The 17,337-nt window shown below is 40.9% G+C and overlaps 1 protein-coding gene across 2 annotated transcripts in view; it reads left to right on the top strand.

The window, feature by feature from the left end:
• RUNX2 (RUNX family transcription factor 2) overlaps positions 1 to 17,337 on the top strand; it is an 80,184-nt gene that overhangs the window by 55,127 nt on the left and 7,720 nt on the right. The window contains exons 4-5 of one of the 2 annotated variants that reach the window (XM_075860940.1): positions 7,572 to 7,745; positions 14,840 to 15,001. In XM_075860940.1, coding sequence (XP_075717055.1) covers positions 7,572 to 7,745; positions 14,840 to 15,001 — 336 coding nt within the window. The remainder of the gene's footprint in view (positions 1 to 7,571; positions 7,746 to 14,839; positions 15,002 to 17,337) is intronic. The other variant, XM_075860941.1, reaches the window with a different exon arrangement.

Here is a 17,337-nt window from a genome sequence, read left to right on the forward strand (position 1 = left end):
ATATATATATATATATATATATATATATATATATATATATATATATATATAGAGATACATTTTACAGCAACGCTGAAAAGCAGTGGGTCATCTAGTGGTAATCTTGCACTCAAGTACATAGGTATTTGGCCTGACATGCTCAACAGCTGATTGATCTCGTTGACACTATGGGCTCAATATTTTTCTATTTGTTTTCTAAGGTTATGTAAATTCAAAAATGCAGATAGAGTAGAGGAAACCATAGATGGCCATTGATTTGTAGAAGTCTCACATTGTAAATTGCCCTGGAACATGTTTGGGCTTTATATTTCTTATCATCACAGACAATTCTTTCTGGGACCTATGAGTAGAGGAAATGATTTTTCCCTTTTTTAAGTTTGTGTTCACTGCAATTAGATATTCCTATAACAAGTTACCGTTATTTCAGCACAGTCATCATCCTATCTTACAGTCATAACTGCCTAGAAGACCAGACAGTGATGATTTTTATCTAGCTTTAGGGTTTACTGATTTTTGGTAGAATGCCATGGACATCTCCACAGAAGGCCATAGACAGCACTCCATAGAAGGCCATAGACATCTCACAATAGAAGGCCATAGACGTCTCCATAGAAGGTCATAGACGTCTCTCCATAGAAGGCCATAGACATCTCACCATAGAAGCCCCATACAAGACCATATATGTCTCACCATAGAAGGCCATAGACGTCTCCCCAGAAAGCCATAGACATCTCACCAGAGAAGGCCGTAGACATCTCACCAGAGAAGGCCATAGACGTCTCCATAGAAGGCCACAGACAGCTCACCATAGAAGGCCACAGACAGCTCACCATAGAAGGCCATAGACGGCTCACCAGAGAAGGCGATGGACATCTTGCCATAGAAGGCCATAGACATCTCACCATAGAAGGCCATAGACATCTAGGCATAGAAGGCATTGACATCTCACCATAGAAGGCCATAGACATCTCACCATCGAAGGCCCGTACAAGACCATATATGTCTCACCATAGAAGGCCATAGACATCTCACCAGAGAAGGCCATAGACATCTTCATAGAAGGCGACAGACAGCTCACCATAGAAGGCCATAGACAGCTCACCATAGAAGGCCATAGACGGCTCACCATAGAAGGCGATAGACATCTTGCCATAGACATCTCACCATAGAAGGCCATAGACATCTCGCCATAGAAGGCCATAGACATCTCACCATAGAAGGCCCGTACAAGGCCATCTACGTCTCATCAAAGAAGGCCAAAGATGCCTCACCACAGAAGGCCATATATTTTTTACCATAGGAGGCCCCTAGAAGGCCATAGACAACTCATCAAAGAAAACCCATACTAGGCCATAGATGTCTCATCATAAAAAGCCCACACAAAGCCAAATACGTCTCACCATAGAAGGCCCATACAAAGGCCATAATCGTATCATTATTCTAAATTGCCATGGAATATGTTGGCACTATAATTTTCTATAGCATATCTGACATGTAGGACAATAGATTGGTTCTTACTATTTTACTGTTCTGGATAGCATGTTGGAGGAAGGATAGACGCACCCAAGCTAAAGTGGTGCATGTGGTCATGGAAATGCAATATTGACAGTTAAATAACCAGAATAATTTTTATTTCTGTAGACAGCGTATTTAAGGAGAAGTTCCCGGTGATAAGGATCTGGTGTTGAGGTTGCGCAGAATAAGCTATTTTTGCTTTTCTGAAGAATTTTATGTTACATGTATTTGATTCTGTTTGATTTTTTTAAGCAATTTATTCTTCTCTGATTAGTAGGGCGCTGGTTGTGTGACCTATCTGGGAGCTTTCCCCTTCCTTTTTGCCGTCACTCATCATATCCAGTTTATTTGTGTATGACTTGCAGAACATTTTTTGGTTTGAGGGCCACATAGTCAGAATATGTTGCTTAATTGTGCCCCAATAAAAGGGGTTGTTTGCTATACATATAGGGCCTATGACTGTTATAGAGAAGGAGGAGGGTACCTATTCGGGTAATTCTTTAGTCTGAGCTGAGAGCCTCTTTTTGGGGGGCCCGGGGCCCACATGTGCATTACACGTACCTCTTGGTTTGAATGGTCGCCATATAATGCTTAATTTTCCATACATTGTTTGTCACCATTAACACGTCACATCCCATGACCATAGCAGCCAATCATGGCACGGCCCTGTGATGTTAAATTCACAGGGCAATGCTATCATTGGCTAAAATAGGCTTGTGACGTCACTTCCTGGAGTATATTGAAAATATGTTTGTTTCCTGACATCGTTTACCGAAAAACTATTTTTTTCTGAAATCCAACTGGATCTCAGAAAACCCAATAAATGTCTGATACTTGGGAAAAACAGTTGAAATTAACTGTACGGCCGACATTTATCTCATGTCTATAGCCATTGCGAATGAGTCTAGATAACATTTAGTGGGCAGTCCATCATTGTCTCCAGCAGTATGCTCAGTATCTATACATGGCACATAACGTTTGGGAGAACTAGGCCGCTCTCCGGGGCTGTGACATTTGTTTTGCCTGAGAGTCTTTACTGTTTTTATTGCTTGTGCCGGGACCCTGCTTGATCTTTGTTTTGCACATTTCCTGTTTCTAAACCACAGGAGACCCTGCTGTCTCTTTATGACATTTCGGGCCCCTCCTTGTTGTACTGTTTGCACCAGCGTGTGAGAAGGTCCATCACTCACACCCAGATGTTTATTGCAGAACAGCTTTATCTGACTTCCACCTCAAATATTGTGAGAAACACAGATGTAGCCGTCCCATGCTCCTCGCAACGGCAGGAGCAACCGCAGCATCTTATCTGTTATTGCAAACAGCATCGGTAATAAACATGAGTGATGTCTGAGTGACAACCTCTGCGCTATTATTTTTTTTCTTTTTCTGAGACGTTTACCCGAAAAAAGGTTATGTGAGGTATGTTGCATGAGTCTGGCTGCCCACTGATTCCCAGTAATTCAAATGGAATTGGTGAACTTTTTTGAACATTTCTTATATAAAATTTATATTATGCAATGTACCCCGCTCTTTCCTTGAGATCCCCTTTACATTAATTTAAAGGGACACGTCACTTTTTCTTACTCTACTAGGACCTTAGTTGAAGAAGGTCACGTCTATATATACATTCGAAGAGAAGTAGGCTTAGAGATGACTTCTGCCAAGCTGCTTTGCCTCTATCTATTGTCAGCATAGTGCCGATTCCGCTTTGAGATAGACTGGTTGCCAGGGATACACTACCTAACAGTTAAAGCCCTTTTTGTGGGGTTGTCAGGTAGCATGTTCATAGCAACCAATCAGATTTAGGCCTTAAAGTTGTTTTTTAAATAAGAATATATATTAATGGCCTATCCCTAGGATGTATGATCATTAGAGCCTGACCCCCAGGATCCCCACCAATCGTCAGAACAAGGGGCCTTAGCACTCCAATGTTTATCCTGTACATCGGTGTATCCGTACATATGGATGAGCATTGTACTGCATCTCTGCAGTGTTCAACATTCTACGGGTCGTAGGGGTCCCTAGGGTCAGACGCTTGGCGATCACACATTGATGGCCTATCCTAAAGAACCCCTTTAATCTCAAAGCAAAAAAACAACTGAAATGATGCCAGATAAGGGTCGAACAGGCTTTTCTCTTGCTCTCTGGCGACCCATTTGAAATACTAAGTAAGTATTCACACCTTCTGTGGTGAGGCATAATTTTATTTTTGCCAAAACTGGAATCTCTAAAACAATGGCTAAAGTCATGACTAGAGATTTTTGGGACCCATATCGCACTAGCCATAGATACACAAGAATTGTTCGAGCAGTAGTATGGAGAATCTATATGTATATGGTTAGGACTGTCATCTTTATGTGGCAGACATGGGCAGCTGCCAGGACCCAATGGGCTTTTTGCGCCCATAAAGATCTGGGCAAACATGCTCTACGCTTGTGAACTCAAGGGTGGGATAAACAATAAGACCATACTGATTATCACCCAAGGGCACACATACACCTGGAGCCAGGCCTCTTTGTGGTCACATATTTGCCTGTATAATTTCTTTGTCCTAGATATTTTTGAATTGGGAGCCTGTGCCAAACATTAGACTCCCACCTCCAAATGCCAATTAATAAAATACCCAAACAGTCTTGGAATGGGGCACACAGGTCACACCAGTAAATCCAGTTACATGGCGCACCATAGCGTTAAAAATAGCATATATTTATTAACAGTATAAAAGAACAACATGTAACCTCAGTATTTATTTTGGAAAGCTGAATCGAAGACTTGAAGATGTCATTGTCCTATCTTCTGCCTCGAAGACTCAGGTGGAGGAGTGGGTTGGGAACACGGCGTGACATTCTTTATTTGGCCAAAGCGTCTTTGAAATCTTTTAAAAACAACAATACTATGGTGCATGTTTGGCTTTCCCCTGGCACAGAAACACTTCAACTTGTATATTCTATTTTATTAGATTCACATAGGAGCAGGGAAGTTTAGAAACGGCTTGTAGCCTGAGGGCATAGTGCTAAGATTTTCTGTTCTCCTTGGCCCAATCACTATCAGCCTCTTAAATAAAATGTTATGATAAACTGCAAGTCACAGAAGTTATTGCTCCTTTTCCCGCCCATGGCCAGCTATTATTCATAACATGAAATGTTTTCCTGGATATAGCAAATAATTAAAAAACTTAAAGGGGTTTTCCATCCCTTAACAAAAACACTTTTAAGTTGCCCCAAATGTTAAAATAATCCCTTTCTGCTGGAAGGGTCGCCCGATGAATAGGTGATTACAGACTGTCCCACTTCTGGGACCCTAGTGAACATCTGTAATCTATGGGAGAACCTAGCAGAAAGTGTTCAATTTCTCTGCAGCGCCACCACAGGGAAAATTAAGCATTGCACCGTTCTAATTGAAATCATTGGGCTTTTTTCATAATGCATGGACATTCTGGGTCCTCCAGAGCAAGAGACAACCTTTGTAGCTACTCTCCACTCTGGCTAATAGATTTGGGGTCTTGACTCCTCCAATTTGAAAAATACCAGACAACTCCTTTAAATTTTTTATAGTCTAATTTAAAGTAAATTAAATGGTATGGAGGTAATAAATCTGAACACTGAGAAGATTATTTTAGGTCATGGGCCCCTTGTGTTCTGGAATTGCATAATGGTAACGATAAACAATGAGCAGCTACAGCTTACATCTAGGTCTGTCCTTAGACTGGGCAGAATAGGCATTTGGCCATAGTGTTCAAAAACATTTAGACCCACGGTCCTAGAACCCTTCCCACTAGCTATGAACATATATTATTTGCACTGTATGTGACATTCTTTTTAAAATTCTATTATTTTATTAATTGATTTGAAATGTTGACTAAATAAATGGTCAAGATGTTTTTAATGCCCTGAGCCGATAGTGTTATTAAATATCAATTTTTTTAAATATTTTGCTGTCACAACCAAAAACAAAGATTGGATCTACTTGATACTTTTTTACCAGTGTAAGGCCTCATGCACACGATCGTGCTCGTAATTACGACTCGTAATTACGAGCACGGCCGGGCACGGCCGGCCACGGGCAGCAGGCCGCTTTTGCGAACCGTGCTCCCATTATAAAGCATAGCAGCACGGCCCGTAAAATGAAAAAATAGAACATGTTCTATTTTTTTAACGGCACGGGCACCTTCCCGTGAGAAAACGGGAAGGTACCCGTGACTAACAGAAGTCTATGGGCCCGTTATTGCGGGTCGTAATTACGACCCGCAATAACGGGTGTTTTTACGGTCGTGTGCATGAGGCCTAAATCTAACATTTTTAGACCAATAAATTATTTATTATTCTATTTGTCAATAAGATATATATATATTTTTTAAATACCATATTGCTTAAACGGTTGAATATTTGATTAATATATATTATATTAATACCTTGGGCCACTATTCAGCCTGGTCCTTAGGCTGGATTCACACAAACGTGGCGTTTTTGCAAACGCAAATACGCGGCGTTTTGCGCGCGCAAAAACCACTTGACAGCTCCGTGTGTCATCCGTGTATGATGCGCGGCTGCGTGATTTTCGCGCAGCCGCCATCATAGAGATGAGGCTAGTCAATGTCAGTCACTGTCCAGGGTGCTGAAAGAGTTAACTGATCGACAGTAACTCTTTCAGCACCCTCGACAATGAATTCCGATCACCTTATCGAGCAACCTGTTAAAAAAAAAAAAAGACGTTCGTACTTACCGAGAACTGAGAACTGTTGCCTTGGTGACGCATCCTTGGTGACGCGTCCTTGGTGACGCGCCTCTCTTGACATCTGGCCCCACCTCCCTGGATGATGCGGCAGTCCATGTGACCGCTGCAGCCTGTGCTTGAGCTGTGATTGGCTGGAGCTGTCACTTGGACTGAATTGTCATCCCGGGAGGTCAGACTGGAGGAAGAAGCCGGGAGTTATCGGTAAGTCAGAACTTATTTTTTTTTTTTACACGTTCATGTATATTGGGATCAGAAGTCACTGTCCAGGTAGCGACAGTGACTATCTCCTGACGTCGCGTACCGGAATTTTTTTTGCCGGGTTCGGCCAAAACGAGTTCGGCCGAACCCGGTGAAGTTCGGTTCGGTTGTCCGGGTTCGCTCATCTAAAAGACACTCCGTTTGGATGTTTGTAAACAGAAAAGCACGTGGTGCTTTTCTGTGTACATTCATCCTTTTGACAGCTCTTGCGCGAATCACGCAGTTCGCACGGAAGTGCTTCCGTGCGGCATGCGTGGTTTTCACGCACCCATTGACTTCAATGGGTGCGTGATGCGTGCAAAACGCCGAAAGAACGGACATGTCGTGACTTTTTTTCAGCGGACTCACGCTGAGGAAAAATCACGGACATGTCTGCACGGCCCCATAGACACATATAGGTCCGTGCAACGCGCGTGCAAATCACGCGCGTTGCACGGACGTTTTTCCCGTTCGTCTGAATAAAGCCTTAATGTTTTACTCTCATCACCAATATTGCTAATTGGGACCTAGGACAGGGCATAGTAGACTTTTTGGCCTAATTCTCCTATTTAATATTTTTTATTCTTTTATTTTTTTATTTATGTATGTTTTTTTAAATTTAATATTTGAATGCGCTGAGCTCCTGTGCTTTCTAACCCCTTATCTTTTTTATAATCATGGCACTGGTAATCATGGCACTTAGCAGCAACATTTTGTTTTGTCCTGTCCTTGAAGAAAGTAGAACAGGCTCCTTTCCCTAATGCCCCACCCTCATTTTGACCTACTAGCCATGATGAACCCATAATTATTAGACCAGTACATATTGTATTGTACTCTTTGGAAATTATTTCTAATTTTTTTCAAACAAAAATTTTAATATTGGGTTAATTTTAGGTTATACATTTAATGAAGCAGAATGCTGGGGTTCAATTTTTTTTTTATTATTTTTTTTTATCTTAGGCCTTTTGTATCCTGTTTTTTTTTGTTTTGTCTTTTTTACCAGCCAGGTGTTATATATTTTGTGTGGCAGGTTTGTTGCTGGCAACAGTAATAATAATTCTAATTCTATGATTTGCTGTTTCTAGGGCACAGACAGAAGCTTGATGACTCTAAGCCTAGTTTGTTCTCTGAGCGCCTCAGTGATTTAGGGCGAATTCCTCATCCCAGTATGAGAGTGGGTGTCCCAACTCAGAGTCCACGGCCCTCCCTGACCTCTGCATCAAGTCCTTTTAATCCACAAGGACAGAGTCAGATTGCAGGTAAGGGGCAGATATAATTTTTGTTAATTTTATAGACATTATCGTTGAGAATATAGAGACAATTTTTATATTTCCTGTTTATTGGTCACTTTGCTGCCTCAACAGGCAACTGAAGATGGGCCTTTATTTTTCTGTTAGTATTGTAGACAGTTTTGGCGATTCTTAGGCCCTGTTCACACAGTTTTTTTGCAGGCAGAAAATATCTGCCTCAGAATTCCTTTTACTTGTTTTTTTGCTGCGTTCTTCGCCCGCGGAAATTGAAGCTAATGCATGGACTGCGGGCAAGAAACTAAACGCAGCGAAAAACGCTCGGAAATGAGTGCCGCAGTTTTTTTCTGCCTCCTATTGATTTCAATGAGAGGTCAGAGGTGGAAATTGCGGCAAGAAAGGACATGCCGCTTTTCTCCACACGAGAGAGGCCAAAAGCCGCCCGGGAAAAAAACACCTATTTTTTCGATTGAACTTAATGAGGGGCGATTTCGGCCTTTTTTTGCGCTGATTCAGACGCAGTTTCCGCATCCAAATCAGCACCAAAAGAGATCCTTTCCTTTCTATAATATTTCTAGTTAAATTACTAATAAATATCAACAATCTCTATGGAGTAGAGGTATTGGTGGGATGTAAATGTACATTTTTATTGGTCAAGATTATGAGAAAATGGCTGGTTGTTCATGTTGGCTGGTTCTTGTTGTGTGGAAGGTATTACTGATAGCATCACAAACACATAGCGATTATGACCCATGATGAAAAGGCTACATGGCAAAAATCTCAGTTGCCACTGATACAGGCCGATCCGGAGATTATATTATCTTCCATTTCTTGGAGGAGATAAGATTGGTGTGACCTTCAGCCTCGTTCTCTTCTTTTTTCATCTCTAACACTGCCTGTGGACAGTTGGAGCCCTATGTGATTCCATACTGAGCTGTCCATGGGGAAGGAGCACGAGGCCAACCTGAATTTTGAGCTCACACTATTCACAAGTCCCGTAGCAGCAGTGTGTGAGTTACGTTAACCCAGTTAGAGACTTCTTGACTTACAGATAGCTTATAGTGGAGCAGAGGAGACGGTTCCAAGACCAGTCAAACCTCTACTTTACCGTAGAAGCTCAACTTCTGGTAAAAGAGATTATAATGGGACAGGTTTACTTGAAACAGGACTACCCCTTTAACTACTTCTCAGCGATTTCCATTAATTGGCATCCATAGAAATCACCCATTTCCATTGTATATAATGGGCAACTTTAGTCTTCCTATACCAAGAGCTAAACTCCATGCATCTCTCAGCTTTACCTAAGGGAGGGCAGTGCCCAAAGCTTGATCTCCTTGTATTAGGTGATGATGTTCTAAAAGGTAAAGAAGCTTAAAAAAGAGGAAACGCCATGAATGTGTGCAAAAATAAGTACCCCCACATATATACTTAGTTTACTAAGTCAACAGGGATACGTAATCCGTCTCAAGTCTGTAGGGACATAAAGCTCCTTCAAGAGCTAATACCCATAAATGTGACTTGACGTAGGCGACCATCCTAGAGGACTGCTGACGGTTTTCTATTTTTAGTGGTAGTTTATGAGGTGTACAGTGGGAAAGTGGTTTGAGGTTATCTTTTCATTGTGTGTTTACAGCCTTGTGTTTATGTATGTGGTGGTTATACAGAGGTGGACACATTGCATTAACTTCTTGTACCGTTTGCTAATTTCTTATGGTTTATCATATATAACTTATGTTTATGTGTTTTTTTAATTTTTACTTTTGTGTTACTCATTTTTAAGATGAACCTACTAATTAGAGATCTGCGGCAAAGTGTAATAAGGCATTTATTAATAAAGAGAAACTTAAGATAAGAAAATGATGAGATGGTGCAGATCACTTTCATAATGGCAGTGTAAGTTCCCAAAGGGCTAAAAAAGTGAAAACCACCATACAATACCAGCTACAGAGATCACATGGCCATGAAGGACCATCAATGTAGTCCTTCGAGGCAATTTAAGTTTACATTTTTTTTATTGGACTGGCCCAAAAGTGCAGCGGAGGTCTACCTTGACTTTGAAGCCAATCACTTGTCACTAGGGTCTACTTCTTATGGGATGATTCACAAATATCGTAGTAGACCTTAGTAGAGCTCATTGATGATATATCCTGAGTATACAATGATAACAACAAAGATTATGAGAAAATTACAAGTGGATGTATACATGTTCTGTGTAGATAAAGCGTGAAGAATCATCTTTTCTCAGACTCAGAATAATTTATTTTGGTAGGAATAAGGAACCACATTACTACATTGCCTGCAAGGCTTCTTTTGTTAGTCAGTGCTCCCTCCATGTCCAGGAACAGGGACACCTAAAACAGCTGGACAGAATGTTGACCCTAACAAAGAGCTCTCCGTATCTCAGTTTTCTAGAACTTTGTGAGTGTGCCATGGGTTGCAGTGGGACACTTCCGTCACACTCAAATATCTAGGTTGTGAGTACAGATATCCCCTACAGGTTGAATATTGTCTGTATGCGATGTCAGGTTTGGAATATTTCCTATGGGGCGTATTCTAGAATTATTGATAAACATCGGGCACGTTGTGTCTGGAAACATTGCTGTGTGTTATAGCTCTGTTCTTGAAAATTTGGTGAGAACACTAAGAGTTTTGGGATAGGGCCGCAGGATGTTTAGTATTGGATGACCTAGTCTGACCCTTTTTTTTGTGACATGCCCTAGGTCTCAACTCTTTACCACCAGAACATATGGGCATCACTGGCAGCTGATGAGTTAATGTTTTTTTATTTTTTTTTACTTGCTCAAATTGTCGGCAGCAGAGATAAAAAGAACCTCAGATCGTTAGCATGTGCAGCACAAGCATGGGGGACTGATCTTCAAAGTCACAAGTCAACTTATTTGGAACGAGATAACTTGCAGAATTGATGTTTGAAGCTCCGTGAAACGCGCTTTAGCTGCACACACAGGAAGGAGCTGTTTGCAGGCTCACCCAGGCCTCGCTTGTGCAAGCACGCATTGCTTGGCATGTGCAGGAAGCTATGAAATACGAGGGTCGTCTGACTGAGGTGTGCGACTATATGGTCACACAAAGCACCTGCATAGCAGCCGTCTGTGCAACGATAATATTACCTGGGATGTATGCCTCCTTACTGACATTGTGCTCTCAGCTTTACTCTCTGTCAGTGTTGTAAAGAAATTTAATATATATCGATATATAAATATTCCTTTTATCAATGGGACTTGGTATTGGTTGGATTATCGGTCAATCATGGAAAAGGATTTGAAATGTACTTGTAAGGGTAAAGAACATTCAGACAAAATAAAATGTTAATACAAAATAGGTTACTAAAATTTTATTTTAATTTTCTAATTCAATATCCCAGCTCAGTCTTGTGAGTTGTGACAATCCACTTATTATTCAGTTCTGTGATGGAAACAAGTACTGGACTTCAGAATTTCTGGACCTTCAGACGCTGGATTAATGGAGTATGAATAAATAAATAAATAAATATATATATATACATAAAGTAAAATTACTTTAATCTGGTATTTGATATTCCAGAAAATCTGACAATAGACTACGAGCAGGAGATTTAGGCCACTTTTACATGTCCATAATACGAGCGCATTTTTGCATTGGTTCACATTGGCGTTGGACGCTCGGTTTGACGATTATTCTTCCACAGTGGACCACATAATAAGTTTGGAGCCTTCGTCGCAGATTCTGTCATTTAACGGGAAGAATAGCATTACATGCAGTGTTATTCTTCCTGTCAAACGATGGACACCATGGCAAAACACGATGGACCATGTTATAAGTCAATGGGGTCCAGCACTGCATTGTGGTTTTAATTATAAACAGCAACCACGCCACAGATGTGAACATAGCCTAAGGCCCCATGCACACGAGCGTATTTTCATCTATCAGTAAATACTGTCCGTAAATACGGTCCGTATTCCTTCCGTATTTGATCCGTATAAACGGAACAGTAAAAAAAGAGGGAGGCTGCAAATAATATCATCAACATGTTGCCTAGAAACGCTTCCGTACATATGGATACGTATTTACCATCCGTATTTACTCCTTGCCGTAATTACTGACAAGAATAGGACAAGTTCTATAATTTTTTCAGCATGGACACCCATCCGTAAAAATACTGAAAGGTGTCCGTGTCCAATAGAAATGAATGGGTCCATAATTGCTGTCAGTAATTACTGTCCATAATTACTGATGAAAAATACGGTCGTGTGCATGGGGCCTTACAGTGTTTTCATATTAATTGTAAAAAAATCTAAAACAACAACAAAAAACAAATCCTGTTATACCAAAAAAATAGTAACAAATCACAGAGGGTTTTCTTATTTTTGTATTATATCTTCGGTCCAAATTAAAAACAACCCAGGGGCAATCTCTATTTTTTTTCTTGTTTTTGTTTTTATTCAGTTTTGAAAAAACAGGAAATATTTAGATATAGAAGAAAAAACATGAAATTCCTTTAATCCGGCAACAAATAATCCAAAAAGTTTGACAATTTAGTACTTGTTTCCAGCACAGAATTGCGGCACAATGTGAAATTTCACTAGATCAGAAACAGAAGACTGAGTAGAAAACCTACAACGTTTTTGGCTCTCTGATGGTTCAGTGGTCAGCATTATTGTCTTGCAGCATTGGGCGTCTTGGGTTTAACCCCTAGATGAAGTTTGTATGTTCTCCCCATATTTTAGTGGATTTCCTCCATATTCTCCGGTTTCTTCCCACACTACAAAAACATACTGATAGGTCATGAAATTAGCCCCAGTGTGTGATTGAGATGGAAATGGTGTGGTGTGTATGATGACAATCTCTGTACAGTTCTGCGGAATATGTTTGCCATATATAAGTGAGTTTTATATACTTTTGTATGAATGTCCAAAAATGTTGAATATTTGATATCAGATTAAAGGAATTTTACTGTAATATGTATCTTCCAATTACTTTAAGGGGAACCTATCAGCATGTATGCATTGGGTGCAGCATAACCCAATTATATGATAACGTTTTATTTTCCGAGTCAGTGGCTACCACATTCATCTAAGGATTTTCCATTAAATTCTTGAAGCCAATGCTCAGCATAATTGTTATGCAACTTGCGTTATTGTTTATGCCAGTCCATCCCGGTATTGCTGAACACAAATTTCCAATGGGCCAAGCTATTTCTAGGCGAGGAGGGTGAGGCGGTACACTTGGCAGTGACGACGTCTATGTAGTTTCCATAAGTCACATTGTTTGTTTTATTTTATTTTTATTTCTTCCAATGTTTTTAACCAGAGGAAATCCAAACGACATGCTCGACTGCTTGGCCAATTTATGTAAGAAAATAGCAAACCCATCCTGCTCTTTGTAGGACAGACTAATGAGGTCTGGTTTAGTAATTGATCTAATAGAGGTTCCCAACCAGCTACTGGACACACATAAAATCCAGGGAGGTCGGAGGTTGGACCAGGATTGTGTCCAACCTGTTTCCTACTTCTTGGACACTTGTTAATAGGATTAAGGGCAGTCTTCCTCTTGGAACAATTTCTCCTCTGCTCCGAGTGCTTCTGGTTACTGTTGAAATTGGAGAATGAAACATTCTGGCAGCCCTTACGAGGCAGGCGTACCAATATTAGCTCCTTGTTCTATCTGCTTTTTCATGTGGTTTATCTGAAAACCAGACGATGTCAAGTCAATTGCCAAATCCCTTCTGAAAGTGAAATAATAAAAGACGCCAACTCCCCCGGGTTTATAAGGAACGATTGGTGTTCATGAGCACATGAATGTGTGAAGACCAAAATAACCCAAGATTTCGGTTCACCTGTGTCCCTAACAAGTTATAGTGGTGATAAAATCTTAGATTACTGGGATCACACGACCTCAACATTTCCTTATAGGAATTCTTGCAACTGTCACACAACTTGTTCTCCCTATGGAAACATTGATGTCTTGCCAGGCAAACCACCATTTACAATTTATTTTCAATAAAAATTGCTGTGCAGCCAAGGATTAAAGTTGATTGGGGGGCCCCCATCCCACCTCTGGAACCCAGACTTTACCTGAACCCCCCCAGTGCAGCAGATATATGATAGGTGGCCTTACATGTGCTTGGCGTCTCCACTGAAGTCTACGGAAGTTATGGAGACAGGCAAGCCAGCAACTTTCTTAGACTTAAAATGAGAGCCCCACGTATGCATGGCCACTTCTTCTCGGCTGGATAGGACCACCTAGTGGCTATCAGGTGGTGGACGTCCTTCTAGGTCCCCAAGGTAGTGGAGGTAGTGGAAGCCCCCAGGGCATGTGCACCTTAATTAATCCAGCCGTACTGTAGCCCTAAAGGGAATGTCAGAGAGTACATAGATATGTCTAAAATTAACAGATCATAAGACAAATTTTGATTTCTTAATATGCGGTCACCAAATACTCATCCCAAGGTCGGAGGCTGTCTTAGTAGACTGGATATGCATATGAAGGGTTCTATCCTGTAAGTCTGTTCAGCTGCCATGTCTTAAGTTATTAAATGGGGGCGCTATGCATCTGGGACTATACCTGCTCATGTGTTATGGTCAACACTTTAACTAGCTATGAGGGATATACACAGTACAGTAGTGTGCAGAACACTGCATTGAGAATTAATATTTTGGCTACAAATAGAGGGGACTCTCATTTGGATCCTCATCTATTTGCCAGAGGTGAGAGCGGCTCTGGAGGACCAGGCTTGACCATGGTTTGCTCAGACAGCCCATTGAGGATGGTGTAATGCTACATTCCCCCAGTGGCGGTGCTGAAGGGAAATTGAATACTTGCTGCCAGATTCCCAAACAGATCACAGTTAATTGTTGGGTTGACTTCTATCATTTTACCTGTAACATTGGAATCTGCTTGTTTTTTCTGGACTTTGCTGGACTTTATGTACCTAGATCTATCTAGACTTATAATGTACTAACATATGCAAACAAATATTTGATATTTGGTTTATAGACATAACAGAGTTTCCAATTATGTCTTGCGTGTGGGTGTTATTATTATGTATTATATGTTGATTTCAGGAATAATAAGTCTACTTTTTGTTTTCCTTTTTTTTTTCTTTCTAGACCCCAGACAAACACAGTCATCCCCACCATGGTCCTACGACCAGTCCTATCCATCGTATCTGAGCCAGATGACCTCTCCTTCCATTCATTCCACAACCCCCTTGTCCTCCAGCCGAGGTACAGGGCTTCCAGCTATCACCGATGTGCCTAGACGCCTTTCAGGTATTGGTCGTTTATGTATATTTTATTTCTCTATTATTTATTCAGTTCCCAATGAAGACATTGATTTTCTATTCCATACCCTATGAAGTAAAAAATAAAAAGGGTCTCATCATGCTATGATCGCGGGGACCGCCCTCTATGATGTCCGTATGCCTTTTTAGGGCACAGGACAGGGTTTATCTTCATGAGACAACCCGTTTAAGAAATAGCATGGGGAGTAAACAGAAGGTAATTCTGGTTGGGTTGGAGACATGTGGATTACAATAGCACCAATTTTAATTCACGCTATGAAAATATTGGACAACAGTCGCACATTAAAGAGACACATTGTTCAGTTATTGTTTTACAGCGCTAATTGCATTATTACATTGTTGTGTGGGTGTTTTTAAATTCCATTGCGTTTGTCACACCCAAAATTTGCCCACGTTGAATTGTTTCCTGACAACGGGTGACATATCCACCCCGAGGTATATGCTTTAGATTGAGATCACATGGCGTTGTGGGGTCAGTGATGGAAAATAATGACACTACTGTTACTTGACTGGGGATATTTACTGGGTGTCTAAGGGTATATACACATGTTCTGTCTTTTTGCGGTTTAGGTGCTTTTTTTGTAGCCTTTCCCAATGTTTTTAAGAAAATCACGCCAAAACTCTACAAGACTGCAGCAAAACAGGCACGTGTGAATGCACTCTAACTTCACTGCAGTCATTGCACACATTCTTTAATTAGTATTAACTACCTATGAAGAATCCTAAAACCCTTAGGGTCTAGTCACACGCTGCGGCCATATTTGCGAATTCGTGGCAGTGAACTTTCACATGTAATTTGTGCTAGAAAGATAAAAATGTATCAGATTATTAACCTTTTTGGATTATCAAATGCTGGATTAATAGAATTTCACTGTATAAGGACTCATGCACACACAGAGCCGTGTTCAGGAAGCCTCGTTGGCAGCTACAGTCTGCCCCTGGAAGCAATGCCTAAGATGGAAGATGGCACGATTTATTTTCTGTTGGAGTCCAACGAACAAACCCCTCGTATGAATCAGAAATCAAAGATACAGTAGAGCCCCATAGACTTCTATTGGTGGCATATTACGGCTCCGTACAACTTGGAGATTGTTTATAAAAACTAGGCAACTTGCCAATATGAATTGATCAAAAATAATGCCCCTTTCACCCACTGTGCCCAATCCTCCTGCTTGTAAATATTGAAAAGAAGGTTACAGTGTACAGAATACGTTATACCGTGCGTTCATGTGATGTCATCACGTCACTACTACGACTTATATTGAAAATTCGGTTACCTTTAGAACCTCATGACCTTTAGGGTAAGCCATAACCTTAACTCTTTATACTTTATTGATTGCCAGGGCATATCAATGCAACATGTTGTGAACTAAACCTTATGCTACTAGTCATCCAAAATTACAATTAAGATGGATATCAATCAATTCTTTGAAGACTATTCCCGGTCAACATGTCAGATCGTCGTGTGGTCTCTTGTGACCCAAACCACTCCACGTGTTGCTTCATGCCGATGATACAGATTAACTATACTTGCCTTGTCTACTCATGGAGTCTGCACCATGACAGTCTTAATTCCCTCTCTTGATCCCGAGTAACAAATGCTGCCTCTCAGCGCCCCCGGCAGACGATAAATCTCATGAACCTGACACTATAACATTTTAAACTTTTCTTATCAAAAAAACAGATTAAAAGTGCCGGCCCCTACCCCCCAGCTTATTTTCTTGGAGATTAACTTTTCAGTATTCGATCAGAATTATAAATGACGCTCATGAAGGATGATTTAACGCACATGTTGTACGAACCGCCGCCTTTGTAGTCCCATATGGTGCAGAATCCTTATACATTATCCGATCGGACCGTGAGTGACACTTGTTCGTTGACCATCAGTCGCTTTTTTTTTTATACATTTTTACCTTCCCTCCTACCCGGAATTTTTGCTTTTAAGAGCTAGAGACAGTGAGGGGAGTCTTGTCGTCTGTCCTTGTTTTAAGGGTCTTATCTCAGGCTCCTAACCACATCTGAAGCTTCTTGCTCATTATGAATTTCATGGCAGCGGATTTACTAAAAGTGTTTCCATATGTTGCTTCCTAATATATCTCGTCCTTTTTTTTTTTTTTTCTCTTTCTCCGAGCGGAATAGGAACGCACGCACACTGGCTGGAAACGACTGCAGGATGTGACAGAGCAGTCACATGGCTACATGGGCACTGTGTGTGGGCTCTCCGAGCAGCCAGCTGCCCGAGGACTAGCTTTTGTAGTATTGTGGATCTAGTTTCAAAGTCAAAGATCCCCCCCCCCTCCTCAC

The sequence above is a fragment of the Rhinoderma darwinii genome, chromosome 4 (assembly GCF_050947455.1).
Source record: "Rhinoderma darwinii isolate aRhiDar2 chromosome 4, aRhiDar2.hap1, whole genome shotgun sequence".
NCBI lineage: Eukaryota > Metazoa > Chordata > Amphibia > Anura > Rhinodermatidae > Rhinoderma > Rhinoderma darwinii.